We start from the raw sequence: 15365 nt of genomic DNA, 5'->3' as shown, positions 1-15365 counted from the left end.
CTGCTTCTGCTTCCTTTATTTCATTTGCCATGTATCATGACTTTGTGTGTGCAAACTTTTGCATGGCATTTCACACAGATGACGCATCTAAAACAGATAAATATACAGTGTAAACTTTAACATGAAAGATACAAACAACAAAAAATTAACAATTTCATAACAGTATAATGAAGGCAGTAGAATGAAGAATTAAAAAGCTGGTGAAAACATATGACTTGTTAAGAAAGTTTTCCGTTTACAGTAGAAGCATCTTCACTGCAAGAGCAAAAATAAAGCCGAATCCATATCTGCGCAGGAAAAGCTATGGTATGCCATGGTTTCTTTGACCACTGTGAGCTTTTGCTGTTAAACTTGATAGAACCTGACCAATGTTAACTCAGATATCTTACATATCATCCAGATTTGTCACCATGTGAGTCGTTTCTGGTCCATTTAAAAAAAAAAAAAAAAAGTCTTAATAAAGTACATTAAATTTAGATACTGAAGTCTAAACAACCATTGAAATTGAAGGATAATTCTGTGAATAGTCAAAAGAATTTTTTTTAGAAGGAATATATGAGGTGTGGCAATAAAGTTCCCTGACTGGTGCTGTTGCAGTTTTGTTCAGTGACTGAAAATAAATGGAAGTAATACGTAATTCAAACTTCCTCCAAAAGATGGTACAGATTGTCCAGTAGGCTGACAAGTTGCAAGTAACAACTAGTTTCATTAGCAGCATTAATGTTCTGTGTCACGATTTTTCAATGAGGACAACAAATGAATATTAAATTTTGATCTTTAAATTAGAAAATCTGTAACAGAAACATATGACATGTTAAAAAAAAACATGACATGAAAAAAAAAAAAAAAAATGACATGTTAAAAATTGTTTATGGTGATGAGGCATTAAGTCATACCTGTGTGTGTGTGTGTGTGTGTGTGTGTGTGTGTGTGTGTGTGTGTGTGTGTGTGTGTGTGTGTGTGTGTGTGTGTGTGTGTGTGTGTGTGTGTGTGTGTGTGTGTGAATGGTATAAAGTGGTTCAAATGTGGATGTGAAGATGTTTGCAGTGACCCAAGAAGTGGGAATCATCAACCTCTCAAAATGTGGACAGTTGCAAAAGTTCAGGAAACAGTGACAAGAGATTGTTGTTTGACCCTCAGAATGACGGCTGATGAGTTGGATATGAATAAGATGATTCATCAAATTCTATATGAAGATTTGGGGAAAAGGAAGCTCTGTGCAAAATTTGTGCTGCACAGCCTCGTGGATGAACAGAAGCAACAAAGGGTGTCATCAGGCAAAGACTTCATCCAGACTTGTTACGACAATCCTAATTTTATGAGCATTGGGTGTTTCTGTACAACCTAGAGATGAAACCCCAGAACATGCAGTGGACTTTAAAATCATCACTAAAGCCCAAAAGGTTTCATTTACAAGAAGTCCAAGATCAGGATGATGCTGATCATGTTTTTTGATTGTGTGATTCACAAGGAATTTGTGCCTGAAGAGGAGAGAGAGCCAATGCTGTATTCTACATACAAGTGCTTCAAAGGCTATTGAAGTGCATTTCCCAGGTGAGCCAATTTCGAGACAAAGGCAGCTGGTTCTTGTTACACAACAATGCCCCTACCCATTCTGCACTTGTGAAGACATTTCTGAGGAACATGGCATCGTACAGATCAACTATCCACCCTTCTCTTCTGACCAATCACTAACAAACTTCTTCCTCTTATCCAAGGTGAAAACTGCCCTTAAAGGAAAGAGATTTCGGGATGTGTTGAGGACATAAAGAAAACATAACCACTCTACTAAACACCATTTAATCAGATAGTAATTACTTTAAAAAAAATAAAACCATTTTTGAGCTCCTTCACTTTGTGTTCTTTTTATTGCACCAGTTCGGGAACTTAATTGACACACCTTGTATATAACTGAGTGCAGCAATAAGATTCTTGTCTAGATTCTAAAAAATTTCTAAAAGTTAAATTTTTTAGAATCAATTTATTTAGAGCTTCTAAAAATAAAATTATTTTAGAAGCCTTAACATGTTTTAATTAAATGACTCTCATACAATATTTGAAATTTTCAACATTTACATGTTCAAATAATGCAGTATGAAAAAATGTTTCTGTAATTTCATTAGAAGTTTATACTTTTGCCAATATTAGGGTTCACAAAACATATTATCTTCTAATGGGCTCTGACTATCCAACTGAACCTCAAATATTTTATCCTTCAACTTTTTTTCTATCCTTGCTTTGATGTAATGATTTTGATATTAGTTAAGTGAAAATTGAACTAGAATAAAATTCATCTATAATTTTACAGTTCATAAGTAAACTCGAAAGTTCTTTGTGTAGTTACATAAAAAAATGATAAACGTGCTACTTTTAATAAAAAGTATAAATAAAATTTATTACTTTTTTCTTAATTTAAACATAGAATATGTGGCCACTGAAATGCTCATTGCAATTAAACAGAAGAGATGATGCCAACTGGGCTGTATGCCTGTAATTTTCCTTGGAATCCTGTAACAGAATGTAATGACAAAGCTGTAATTAAAAATCAGTTAACTCTTCAATAATTAAAAAGTTCTCAAAACATCTGAATAGTTTTTCACAATAAAATATCATTTCAAAACATTCCTTAAGATATGATAGGAAATTTTACTGAGATAATTTATACCATGCATGCAGTCAAAACATTATGACCACCCCCAAGTTTTAGCAATCAGCTGTTCCTCCCACCTGGTACATGTGATACTGAAAGTCTATGGCATGTGGTCCATAATAGATGTGGGCAAGGGGCATAATCTGATGAATTTCAAAAAGGAACGTTTGTTGGGTACCAGTTGAAGGGTGGCAGTATTATGGAAACTGCAAATCTTGTGGGCTGTTTGTGGAGTGCTGTAGTTAAGATGTTCCAAGAGTGGATGGATGACAGACAGAACAGCAGTTGCCAGGCCAATGTCAGGTGCACATGTCTCATCAACAGTCATGGTGAACATGGGCTGTTCTGCCTTGTGTGAGCCAATCCAACAAACCTTCCCCCATATGGGCCTTCAGAACAGACACCCAGTCAAGGTACTCAAGCTTAAGGCCACCCATCACCAATGACACCTAAAGTTTAAACAGCCTCATTGAACCACTAAAAACGGGAAAAAAGTCGCCTTTTCTGATGAATCACATTTCCTGATGTGCCACGTGAATGGCAGATGGATGGTAGCAGTGTCTTGGTATGGGGAATGCTTCCCTGGGAATCTCTTGGAGTCCTTATACCTCTAGACCACACTCTAAATGCTAAAAAATGCTAAAAACTGTCCATTGTGGCTAATCAGATACATCCCCTTCATGGTAAGTCTTCCTGTATGACACAAGTGTGTTCCAGCAGGATAATGCCCTGGTATTGTTCAATAGTGACTTCCAGGTGTGCTACCTTGATTGCCGAATTCACCAGATACGAATCCCACAGAACATCACTGAAATTACATGGATTGACAGACCCAGCATTTGGATTCCCCACCATGGATTATCCTAAATCCACAATCCTGGAAACATGGTACAACATTCTGAGGTCTTATAGAATCCATGCCCTGCCAAGTGGTGACAGCACTGGCAGCAAGAGGAAGACAAACTATTAGGCAGGTGATCATAATGTTTTTATTGGACAATATATAAACTAAAGATTGGTTTATAAGGTTTATTGGTTTATTGGTTTATTACACTCACCTGTGATATTAAGCAGATGAAATACATAAATGCATTATATTTTCTACCAGTAATGGCATTCTCTCTTGCTTTTTGATGTAAATGAAGAACATCAGGAAAACTGTTCATCTTGGCATTCATCATTATGTGAACAGTAGCATTTGAAAAAGTACTATATAACAACGATTTGGTTTCAATCACTTCAATGGGAGGTACCGAAATGTGTATCCTTATAAAGTTCTCAGACTCAGTCCTACAGGAACCATTTTCTTTATAGATTAAACACTATAAAAATTACAGTAAAACCAGAAATTTCTGGTTACAAAATTTGATAGTTAAAATGCACTAGTTTATAACAGCTATGTAAGGCATTTCTTAATTAAGTCTGATCTTTTGCTATCAGTGAAAAAATTTCTAATGAACAAGGCTCATCAATTACAATTAAAACCTCTAACTTGATACTGCATAACTCAAAGTTAGTAGCAAGTCCCAATTAGGAGGATGTGGTTTTGAATACTTTACAGACCAGATAACTCAAAGTATCAAACTTTTAACTGAGTCATTATTAAATCTCTGTGAATGGTAAAATTTGGTTCAATCTAAATTATCTTCCTATCTTTCAATGTACAAAAAAAAAAAGCCATGGAAAACCAATTTTGAAGAAAACTGAAAATAACCAGCAAAGTTGATAAGAAAAGCAAAACATTTGGGAATTTTGCTATCAGCATTGTCTACATACCTTAAAAGTCATGATACAATTAAAAATCAGAGTGTGGACAGAAGAAGACATTAAAAATAAAGAAAATTCAAGAAGCTGCACATTCAGATTTAGAAGACAAATTCTTTGCATAGTTCCAATGGATACATTATACCATATCATAACTATGAGATTCATTGATAACATTTCCATATTAGGCTTATGGTTCCCAATTATCCTGGATTTTGATTTTCAAAGACATAAGACTGAGAAATTTAAGATAGATACTGCATTATTAAATTTAAAAAATGCTGACATAACATCTAATGAATAAATCTTTAAAAAAATGTTTTATGTTCTTTATACAATATTATTTAAAAAACCATTATGTATAAACTAAACAGTAAATGACAAGCTAAAACTTTATTATAATGGATTAACTTTATTATGATGCTTGTTACCTATAACACACAGTCGAAGCTCTTTACAGCGACCCCCTTTTTAGCATCCTATGTGGTTGGTCCCAGCCAATTTTTCATTAACCTAATGCTATTTTATGAACAATCGATATAACGACCATTGTCTCATTCCTCTGGAGGGTCATTATATAGAGCTTCAACTGTAAATATTTTTCTTCCACCTATTACTCTCAAGTTGTCTATTCACTGCAATGGTGCAGTGAATAGACAACTTGTGTGTATTGGTCCCATGATAATCCAAACACTCATATAAAGAAGGAAGTGACTTTGCCAGGAGTTACAATCTGAAGTGGTCTCATATGGGGAATTGAGAACCATATTTTTTGATGAGACAATTATCAGTGTTCAATAACAAACTGAGACAAGAAATCAGCCCTGGCATTTAAAGTAAACTGGCCCAGCAATAGCAAAAAAAAAAGTGACATTCAGTGTGGATAATTAAAATTTATTTTTAATTAGCTTAACTTAAAATATAACATTTTCCACATATAATAAATATAACTTTAATACAATACTGACTGCCTATATTATAAAATTGTAGTTTTTCAGAGACTGCTCTGAATAAATAAAATTAAAGAAAACCTGTTGTGAAAGGTGACATTCTAAAATAATGTTAGGGTTACGTGAGCTGGTAGGAACAGGCTGAGCTAAAACACACATTGCATTAAAAATAGTGTAATATAAATGATCATATTAATCCATAAAAGAAGACAAGAATATGTGGAACATACAAACCGGAAGAAATGTAAGCTGAATAAGCTGCAAGTAAGAAAACCCGCCTGAACCCTTGACTAGCCTACAAGGAACACCAACTATTTACAAAATGAAATACCACCACTGAAATAAATTTGATAGATAGAAAGTGTTGGTTTACATACCAGAGAAAAAAATCACTTCTTAGGAGGTTAGACACTACAGACAAAGGATATGGAAATATCCTTTGTCTGAAAAAAGAATAAGGAACACTGCAGACAAAGTCAAAAAACAAATGGGAATAAAATGGGAGGGAAAAGGAGGATATGAAAATTTACATCATTCTAATAGAAGCAAAATTATTAAAAAAAATTAAAAGGAGAAGAGTATAAATATTTAGGTAATTTTTATTATATAGGTCATAACGACCTTGAGGTTTGTTCAATACCTAACTTTAAATGTATCTAAAGCTGGGGAATGGACTCAGGGTTGGTGAATATTAAAAACACGAGAGATAGAATAGTACCCAGAGTTTCAAAAAAATTCTAATTTTAATGGGAGTGGTGGTTTGTCTGTTGACAGCTAAAGCTAAGTTGAACTAAAGTAACTGGGGGGGGGGGTTATTTAGTCCGTAAAGGTAACTCTGCTATTTCTCTCTTTTTATTTTGATTTCTTTCTTTTCAGATGGTTATTCTTCTAATATTTTTGATAGTTCTGCTATTACATTAACTGAGGGTTAAGAGCTTCCAACCATGCTCCTGTCTTTTTTTCCCCTATTCATCACTCTTTGTCTGCAGTGGTCTATCGTATACCCATCTCACCTATTATTAAACCAACAAATTCTTGTTGGTTGAATAACAAATGCCATTAGTTTTCATCAATAGCAGCATTCCATATTAAAAAGAGTTAGTTTTCCTTAACTCTGTAGTGTCAATGCTTCACCTGTGATGTGTAATTTGAAAATAATCAGTCCTATTAACTGCTGGCTGAAAATAAAGAACTGTGATTTTTTTGTACCTTCCTAAATATAGATATGTTTACTTGATATGGATCTTGATTTTTTTTTTTTTTTCTATCATTTTTCCATTATTATAGGATGAGTGCATCCAACAGGTTATTCATAAAACTCTTCCACATGAACTAATGATTATCAATGGTTTCTAACAGACATAAATTATGTCTTTTTTAATGGTTTCTAACAGTCAAACTTTTTTTTTTAAAGATTAGTTTGAAAGATACATTTGAAATATTCATTATTATGTTTGAATAATAAACATGGAAAGTAATAATCACTCAGGACAGAGCAACATACATAGTACTCAAATTTCATATACTTTACAGTGGGCGAAAATTGAAATAAAATTTTTAAAAATCTGAACATAGATGTGTTAATATATGCATTTTTTTAAAACGATACATATAAGAATCAGAAATATATGCACATGGACAAGTTTTAGATTTCCTACATTTAATGATTTTTTTTTAAAACTAGATATTCTTTAAATATTCTATTCTATATCATACTTGTCCCTGTAAATATGATATTCTTCTGTATTCTTTGTTTTTATTTAATCTTATTTATGATTCTCAGGTTTGGGGAGCTAATATGCTTACTTGTAATGGGATATTTAAATTCATTTATTTTCAGTCTGAGAATTTTAGTGCCATATAAACTTCCATCCTTCCTGATTTCGTTCAACCAGCTCACAGGCCCTTAACCATAATATTGCTTTACAATATTTCACTTATTTTTGAAATGGTATCTCTTAAAAATCTTACAATCAACTATTTGTAAGAGATAAGAAATTCGGATTTATCATTTTAATTTCAATTTCTTAGCATGATTATTACCTTTGAAAACTTTTCAAAAATACTTTCTTTTAATATCACTAGGAACTCTGAACTGGCTCCATCATCACAGATCACAACTGTACCAGATCCTTTAATAAAAAATATGTTATTAAAATATTTACATTATGTATACACTGAAATCTCAATGTTAAGTTTTCAGCTTTTAAATTTCTTATACTATAATGTTTTTTAAAACTAAGCTTTCATATAATAAACATTCTTTATCCAATGTTCTGTACTCTTGTTTGCTATGTTTAAAAATGCTAAGTCAAGTTAGTTACACCAAATCTATTCGGTCAATTTCATGATGATAATAGGGATATATAGCGAGGCGGCAAGTGAGTGCATTGAACCATTGAGGCTAATTATGAGAGCATTACTGGACTTGGAAGTGATTCCCATTGGTTTGGAAAAGTGCCAATGTAGTAGTAGTAGTAGTAGTAGTAGTAGTGGCACTTGATGCAAGAAAGCAAGTGTAGAAGCTTATGCAGCATCAGCCAAAAAAAAAAAAAAAAAAAATCACACCATACCCTCCAATTGCCTGTCCAGTTCCTCCTTAAATTTATTTAACCTATCAACTTCCACAACGACAGATGGAAGTTTGTTCCAGCAATTAACCACCCGCTGGCTAAAGGCAAATTTCCGCACATCTATTCTACATCTATCCTTTCTTAATTTGAACTTATGTCCCCGTAGGTTCGTATTCTGAACAAGTGGGAGGATCCCATCAGAATTCAGCGTGTTCAACCCATTCAAGGCCTTATAGACCTCAATCAGATCACCGCGCAGGTGCCTAGTCTCCAGCCACTGCAATTTGCAGAACTTAAGCCTCTCTTGGTAAGAGGATCCCTTCATTCCCCTCACCAATCGTGTTGCTCTTCTCTGTACATGCTCAAGCAAATCTACATCCTTCCTAAAATGAGGCCTCCAGACCTGTACGCAGTACTCAAGGCGTGGCCTGACCATTGCCTTATACAGAGGGACAATCACCTCCTTTTCCCTGCTAGCAAAATTCCTATATATCATTGACAAAACCCCATGACCTGCCCTAGCAGCCTGTCTACATTGCTCAGAAAACTTCATATCTGACTGCACAATTACTCCCAGGTCTTTTTCATTTTCTACCACCTTAAGTGTAGTACCACACAGTTGGTACGTTTCTCTGGGGTTACTTCTACCCATATGCAGTACTTTGCATTTGTCAAGGTTAAACTTCAGTTGCCACTTCTTAGCCCATCTGCCCAAATTATCTAGATCCTGTTGCAGTAGCACACTGCCATTACTGTCATTAACAACCCTGCCAACCTTCGTGTCATCTGCAAACTTCGACATTAAGCCTGATATACCTTCATCAATATCATTGATAAATATACAAAACAACAGTGGACCCAACACCGAACCCTGTGGGACTCCACTAATAACATTAGTCCACGAAGAGCAGCACCCATTGATTACCACCCTCTGTCTTCTCCCACTTAACCATCCTTTTATCCATTGTAGCAACTTACCCTTAATACCATTCTGCTCCAATTTGTACAGTAGTCTTCCATGCGCAACAGTGTCAAAAGCTTTCCTGAAATCCAAGTATATGATATCAAAATTATTTTTTGCATCCAGTTCCTTTGTGACCACATCATAATAACCAATCAAATTTGTCAGACAAGACTTTCCCTTAACAAACCCATGCTGTGTCTGAATTATTGCTGCAGTCTTGTCTAGATGATCCTGCAATGCATCTTTAACCAGTGACTCCATTATTTTACCCGGAACAGAAGTTAAACTAACTGGTCTGTTTCTGTTACAACCACTCTTATGTATCTCCAATACATAAGAGTGGTTCTAAGAGTGAAGTGGGAAATTACTGACCAGCTAGTCTAACTTCAGTAGTAGGGAAAATCATGGAGGCTATAATCAAGGTGGAATTCAGGATCACTTAGATATAAATATAATTCTTAAGGATACTCAACATAGTTTTGTAATGGAAAAATCATGTTTAACTAATCTGGTTAGCTATTTTGACAGGATCACTCAAGAGCTGAACTTAGGGAATAATTTCGACGTTTATTTGGATTTCAGCAAAGCATTAGACTCAGTTCCACATGAGTGGTTACTTATAAGCTGGTACAGGTTCGAATCACAGGGAAAATCCTTAGATGGATAGCAGGGTGGCTTCAGGTATTAGGACCACTGTTGTTTTTGATTTTCATAAATATCATCGATGAAGGGATAGAGGGCGTGATGTCTAAATTTGCAGATGATATAAAGATTGGTAGAGTAGTTAATGATTGCCGCCAAGCAGAGCTTCTTCAAAATGACCTAGATAGGCTTCAGAGATGGTCAGAAAAATGGCAGCTATGCTTTAATCCAGAAAAGTGTAAGGTATTGCACCTGGGTAACAATAACCCCAAAATAACCTATACATTTGGCGGAGTTAAACTAAAGCTGGTAGTGGAGGAAAGGGACTTGGGTATTATGATACGGTCAGATATGAAGTTCTCCAAGCATTATAGACTGATTGCAAGGAGGGCCATGGTGTCCTATCAATCATTTATTGAACAATCGCTACTAGAGATAAGGATGTCATAATCTCATTATATAAAGCTATTGTTAGACCACACTTGGAATACTGTGTTCAAGTATGGAGACTGCACCTAAAGAAAGACATTGTTCTTCTTGAAAGGGTCCAATGACGGGTAACTTGCCTGGTGAAATTGGAAAAACAGGTTTTATCTTTCACCCTTGGCATTACTTTTCTTCCAAACAGCTGTTCACTCTGTAAAAATCGCAAATCCGCCCTACCACAAAATATTGTTCCCCCATCTGGGGCAGTGGCCCCCAAAACTTCTCTGGCGGCTTCTAGATTCCATTCGGAAGAGGGTAGTTAGATTAATTAATGATTCCTCTCTAACAGAGTCTCTCCACTCCCTGTCTCATAGGCATACTGTGTCTGCTGCATGCCTTTTCTACAGATACTTCCATGGGCACTGTTCTTCTGAATTGGCTTCTATAATTCCCGCTCTCTCTTTCAAAACAGTCTGAACACATGCCGCTACCAGCCAACATCCATTTACTGTCTAACTTCAAACTCACAGAACCAACTTTTCATCTTCCTCATTTATTCATTCAACTGCCGTTTTCTGGAACAACCTTCCTTCGTGCGTATTTCCTGAAAATTACAGTCTACAGAAGTTCAAGTGTAATGTCAACAAATATCTTCTTTCATCTTCTCAACCTCCAACCCAAGCATGGTACTAAGTACTATAGGTTCTAATACCTCTCGTGTTTGGTGTTTTCATAAAAAAAAAAAAAAAAAGTATTCCCTTCGTTTTTCAAAAATCTGATCACAAAATGTTTCAATTTTTAAGTCTGCCACATCCACATCCTTCCATGCATGCTTACTATAAAAGCTTTGGTAACAACTGATCAACTATGGGACAAAATGGCCAAATAGAGATTTCCACATTAGGCTGGAATTCTATACATAGCAATTTCTAATTCATTTGCATTAGGTTTTATTAGGACACTCTTCTATGAACAGTTCTAACATGCACTGTCTATATAAATTCAGAATTCACCAGATACGAATCCCACAGAACATCACTGAAATTACACGGATTGACAGACCCAGCATTTGGATTCCCCACCATGGGTTATCCTAAATCCACAATCCTGGAAACGTGGTACAACATTCTGAGGTCTTATAGAATCCATGCCCTGCCAAGTGGTGACAGTACTGGCAGCAAGAGGAAGACAAACTATTAGGCAGGTGATCATTTTGATTTATTTTGAATATCATACCATTTCTCATTCTAAAAATACTAAATATTAAAATATTTATTACCTTGTAATGCACCTTCTACCGCATGAAGATCTTTTCTGTGTGTGACCTGAAAGAGCATAAGTGTATTTAACAATGATATCATGATCACAACTATGTTATTGCATGGAATGGATAGCAATACTGTATTTTTTTTTATTTGATGATTTTTCAAAAAGAAAACTACTGCTTTGGTAATAAACAAATAAGGAATCATTTTTATCCAACTATCCTTATCAAATATCTAAAAATCCTATGCAAATTAACATCAATTTAAGCAATTGGTTTTTCTATTTCATTTTTAAATTCTAATCGACCAAAGTTTGCAGCGTACAAAAAAATATGACTGTCTCATAATAATTTGTTCATAACTGCAGCAAGCAACAACTCATACTGAGCAGAGATAAGTCCTCCACCACATTGATTAGCAACTTATTCTAATTTTTCAGTAACCCACTACCCATAGGTGAACTTCATAAGGTCTGACCATCTGTTATTCCTTGAGATTTTATACTTGTGTTCCTTGGTTCATGTCTCATAAGGGAGAATAAACTTTCCTCATTTATTTCAGTTAATCCCTTCAGTGCCTTATACACCCCAATCAGATCTCTCCTTAGCATCTGGTTGTCAAACTTTCCCATGTCCACACCTTCTAAGCTATTCTTCATACATGCATCTCTTTGCACTCATCACCAATCTGGCTGCTCCTTCTCTGAATCCTCTACAGAAGTTCTACATCTCTTTTTAGGTGTAGTCTCCAGACCTGAATACAATATTCCAAATATGATCTAATCATCACCTTGTGAAAAGGGAAAATGACATCCTTTGCCATACTAGTTAAGACCCTATAAATCATAGAGAAGACACCAGGTGCCATTGTAGCTGCTTATTTACAATGCACAGAAAGTTTTCTGTGCATTGTAAATAAGCAGCTGAATTTCAGACTGATTTTCTAGCTTTGTGGTAATTTTCCCTAGCTACATTTAAGTCTTTTTCATCATGAACCACTTTTAGCTCCTCTCTCCCTAGCTACATGACACCACGATTTCTGTTCTCCAAATGCATATCATTTATGTTATGCATTTGGAGAACAGAAATCCTAGATTTACTTACATTTAGAAGCATTATTAAATTTTAGTTGCCATTTTTTGGACCATATATGCAATCAATCCAAGTCTTTTTGAAAAACAAGATGGTCTGGCTTGGATTGTTACCATCCTTCCCACCTTCAAACCATCAACTATCAAATGTTTATTCATTCAATCATCATACATTTGAATTTAACATAATTCATATGGAAAAAACTTAGAAAGTGTAAAATTAGAAACAAATTTTAGGAATATTTTTGTTATTTTTATTTATTTCCATACTTTTTTGCTGTCCCTAAAAGTCTGCCCCTCAAGGCTAATGACTCACTGACTTGCCCCAAATTCTTCTGCTCCTATGAGAGGTGGCAAATGAAGTTTAACATTGACAAATGTAAAGTACTACACATGGGAAACAGCAATCCCCAGAGCAACGTATCAACTCTGTGGTACTACACTAACAGTGGTAGAGAATGAAAGGGACCTGGGGGTGGTTGTGCAGGCAGATATGAAGTTCTCTGAGCAGTGCAGATGGGCTGTAAGAGTAGCTCATGGTGTATTGTCAATGATATATAGGAATTTTTCTAGCAGGGATAAGGAGGTGATTATTCCCTTGTATAAGGCAATGGTCAGGCCACACCTAGAGTACTGTATACAGGTCTGGAGGCCTCATTTCAAGAAGGATGTAGAGCTGCTGGAACGAGTACAGAGAAGGGCACCAAGATTAGTGAATGGAACAAAGGGGTGCTCTTACGAAGAAAGGCTTAAGTTTTGCAAATTACAGTGTCTGGAGACTAGGCATCAGCGAGGTGATCTGATAGAGGTGTATAAAGCCTTGAATGGTTTGAGCATGCTCAATGCTGATGGGATTCTTCCTCTTGCTCAGAATAATCACCTGAGAGGGCATAAATTCAAATTGAGGAAAGACAGATGTAGGATAGACGTGTGGAAATCTGCCATTAGCCAGCGGGTGGTTGGTTGGTGGAACAGACTTCCATCCCTTGTCATGGAAGTTGATAGCCTAAATAAGTTTAAGGCTCAGCTGGACAGGTATTTCGAACGAACAGAGGGGTGAAGTGGAAGTGGTTTTTTTTTTTTTTTTTTTTTTTTTGGCTGATGCTGCATAAGCTTGCTTTCTTGCATCAAATGCCTCTACTAATGCTAATGCTAATGCTAAAAGAATTTGGGGATTTGAGCTATCTATGTATAGTACTTCAATTTTTGAAAAGTTTTCTGTGTCATTCTATTCAAAACCAACTAGTTAAGAAACTTTTCAGAGCCCATTCAATAAAACATTTGTACTTTTTAAACTTGATACAACTTCTTTGCACTCCTTCACCACTCCATTAATTATAACATCTCAAATGCACATCCTTTGTTTAATGCCCTGCTTACAAAAAATACAATTCATGTGCTAACTGAATACCAATGGCAAGTTATATAAACCTTCATTGCCAAAAACACAGTGATTTTTATTCTGAATATACTGAAGATATTGACTGGAACTTGTGGGTTGGGCACTCACACACTAGTCAGACTTTTGTGGATTTTTTGGATGATTGTTTTCTGCAGCAGCATGTTCGAGAGGCAACCAGAGAAAGTAATACTCTTGATCTGGTTATCAGCAGTGATCATTCATGTATTAGGAATTTGCGGATAAAAGAACCACTAGGTGGCAGTGATCACAGTGTACTGACGTGGGATTTACTTAAAGATTTAACTACTATCAGGGGTAAAGGAAAGGGTTTTTGCTTCCGTAAAGGCGAGTACAGTGGTCTCCGACAGTTTTTAAATTCTGTACAGTGGGATCAACTGACGATGTTACCAACAGTAAATTCTAAGTGGGAAGCATTCAAGGAATTAATCGTGGAAGCTACTAAAAGGTTCATACCTATTAAGAAATATTGTTCAAGGTTTAGGCCTAAATGGTTGTCAAATGAACTAATGAGACTCGTAACAGAGAAGAAAATGCATGGGATGCATATAAATTATCAGGCGACATAGAAGCCTATGGCAGATATAAGTTAATCTGTAATCAGGTCACAAAGGAGGTTCGGCAGGCGAAGGCAGATTACGAGAAATCCTTGGCAAAAGATGCTAAGAAAAACAGCAAGGATTTCTTTACTTATATAAACTCTAAGAGAAAGGGGATGAATCTGATCGGTCCACTTGACATCGATGGTTCGACTGTTGATGATCCTGCTCAGATAGCAAACAAACTGAATGAGTATTTTGCATCTACATTCACACATGAGGAATTATTAAGGTTTGAAAATGGCAGAAGGTTATCAAATTGTAGCGAGATACTTAATGATTTTGTAATAACCGAGAGCAAAGTGGAAGAGAAATTGTTGAAGTTAAACGTAAGAAAAGCACCTGGGGTGGATGGGATCTATCCAGTTATATTAAAGGAGATGGCAAAGCAACTAAGCAAACCCTTAGCCATAATTATGAGAGCATCCTTGGACTCAGGGGAGGTTCCCACGGACTGGAGATGTGCAAATGTATCCCCAATTCACAAAGGGGGATCGAAGGGTGACACGAGTAATTACAGACCAGTTAGTTTAACTTCTGTTCCAGGTAAAATAATGGAGTCGCTGGTTAAGGATGCATTGCAGGATCATCTAGACAAGACTGCAGCAATAATTCAGACACAGCATGGGTTTGTTAAGGGAAAGTCTTGTCTGACAAATTTGATAGGATATTATGATGTGGTTACAAAGGAACTGGATGCGAAAAATAATTTTGATATCATATATTTGGATTTCAGGAAAGCTTTTGACACTGTTGCGCATGGAAGACTATTGTACAAATTGGAGCAGAATGGTATTAAGGGTAAGTTGCTACAATGGATAAAAGGATGGTTAAGTGCTAGAAGACAGAGGGTGGTAATCAATGGGTGCTGCTCTTCTTGGACTAATGTTATTAGTGGAGTCCCACAGGGTTCGGTGTTAGGTCCACTGTTGTTTTGTATATTTATCAATGATATTGATGAAGGTATATCAGGCTTAATGTCAAAGTTTGCAGATGATACAAAGGTTGGCAGGGTTGTTAAT

At 35.8% G+C, this 15365-nt stretch overlaps 1 protein-coding gene across 1 annotated transcript in view; it reads right to left on the bottom strand.

Moving 5' to 3' along the window:
• Nucleotides 1-2412: 2412 nt before the first annotated feature.
• Nucleotides 2413-15365, bottom strand: part of LOC150091770 (D-ribitol-5-phosphate cytidylyltransferase-like) — a 54598-nt gene continuing 41645 nt past the window's right edge. Inside the window, exons 7-10 of the mRNA XM_090369623.1 lie at nt 11249-11294; nt 7408-7496; nt 3709-3972; nt 2413-2508 (exon numbers count right to left, since the gene is read on the bottom strand). Coding sequence (XP_090225749.1) covers nt 2413-2508; nt 3709-3972; nt 7408-7496; nt 11249-11294 — 495 coding nt within the window. The remainder of the gene's footprint in view (nt 2509-3708; nt 3973-7407; nt 7497-11248; nt 11295-15365) is intronic.

The sequence above is a fragment of the Mastigoproctus giganteus genome, chromosome 1 (genome assembly GCF_048544385.1).
Source record: "Mastigoproctus giganteus isolate SK-2022 chromosome 1, ASM4854438v1, whole genome shotgun sequence".
NCBI classification, from domain to species: Eukaryota; Metazoa; Arthropoda; class Arachnida; order Uropygi; family Thelyphonidae; genus Mastigoproctus; species Mastigoproctus giganteus.
This window is presented reverse-complemented; position numbering and strand designations above follow the sequence as displayed.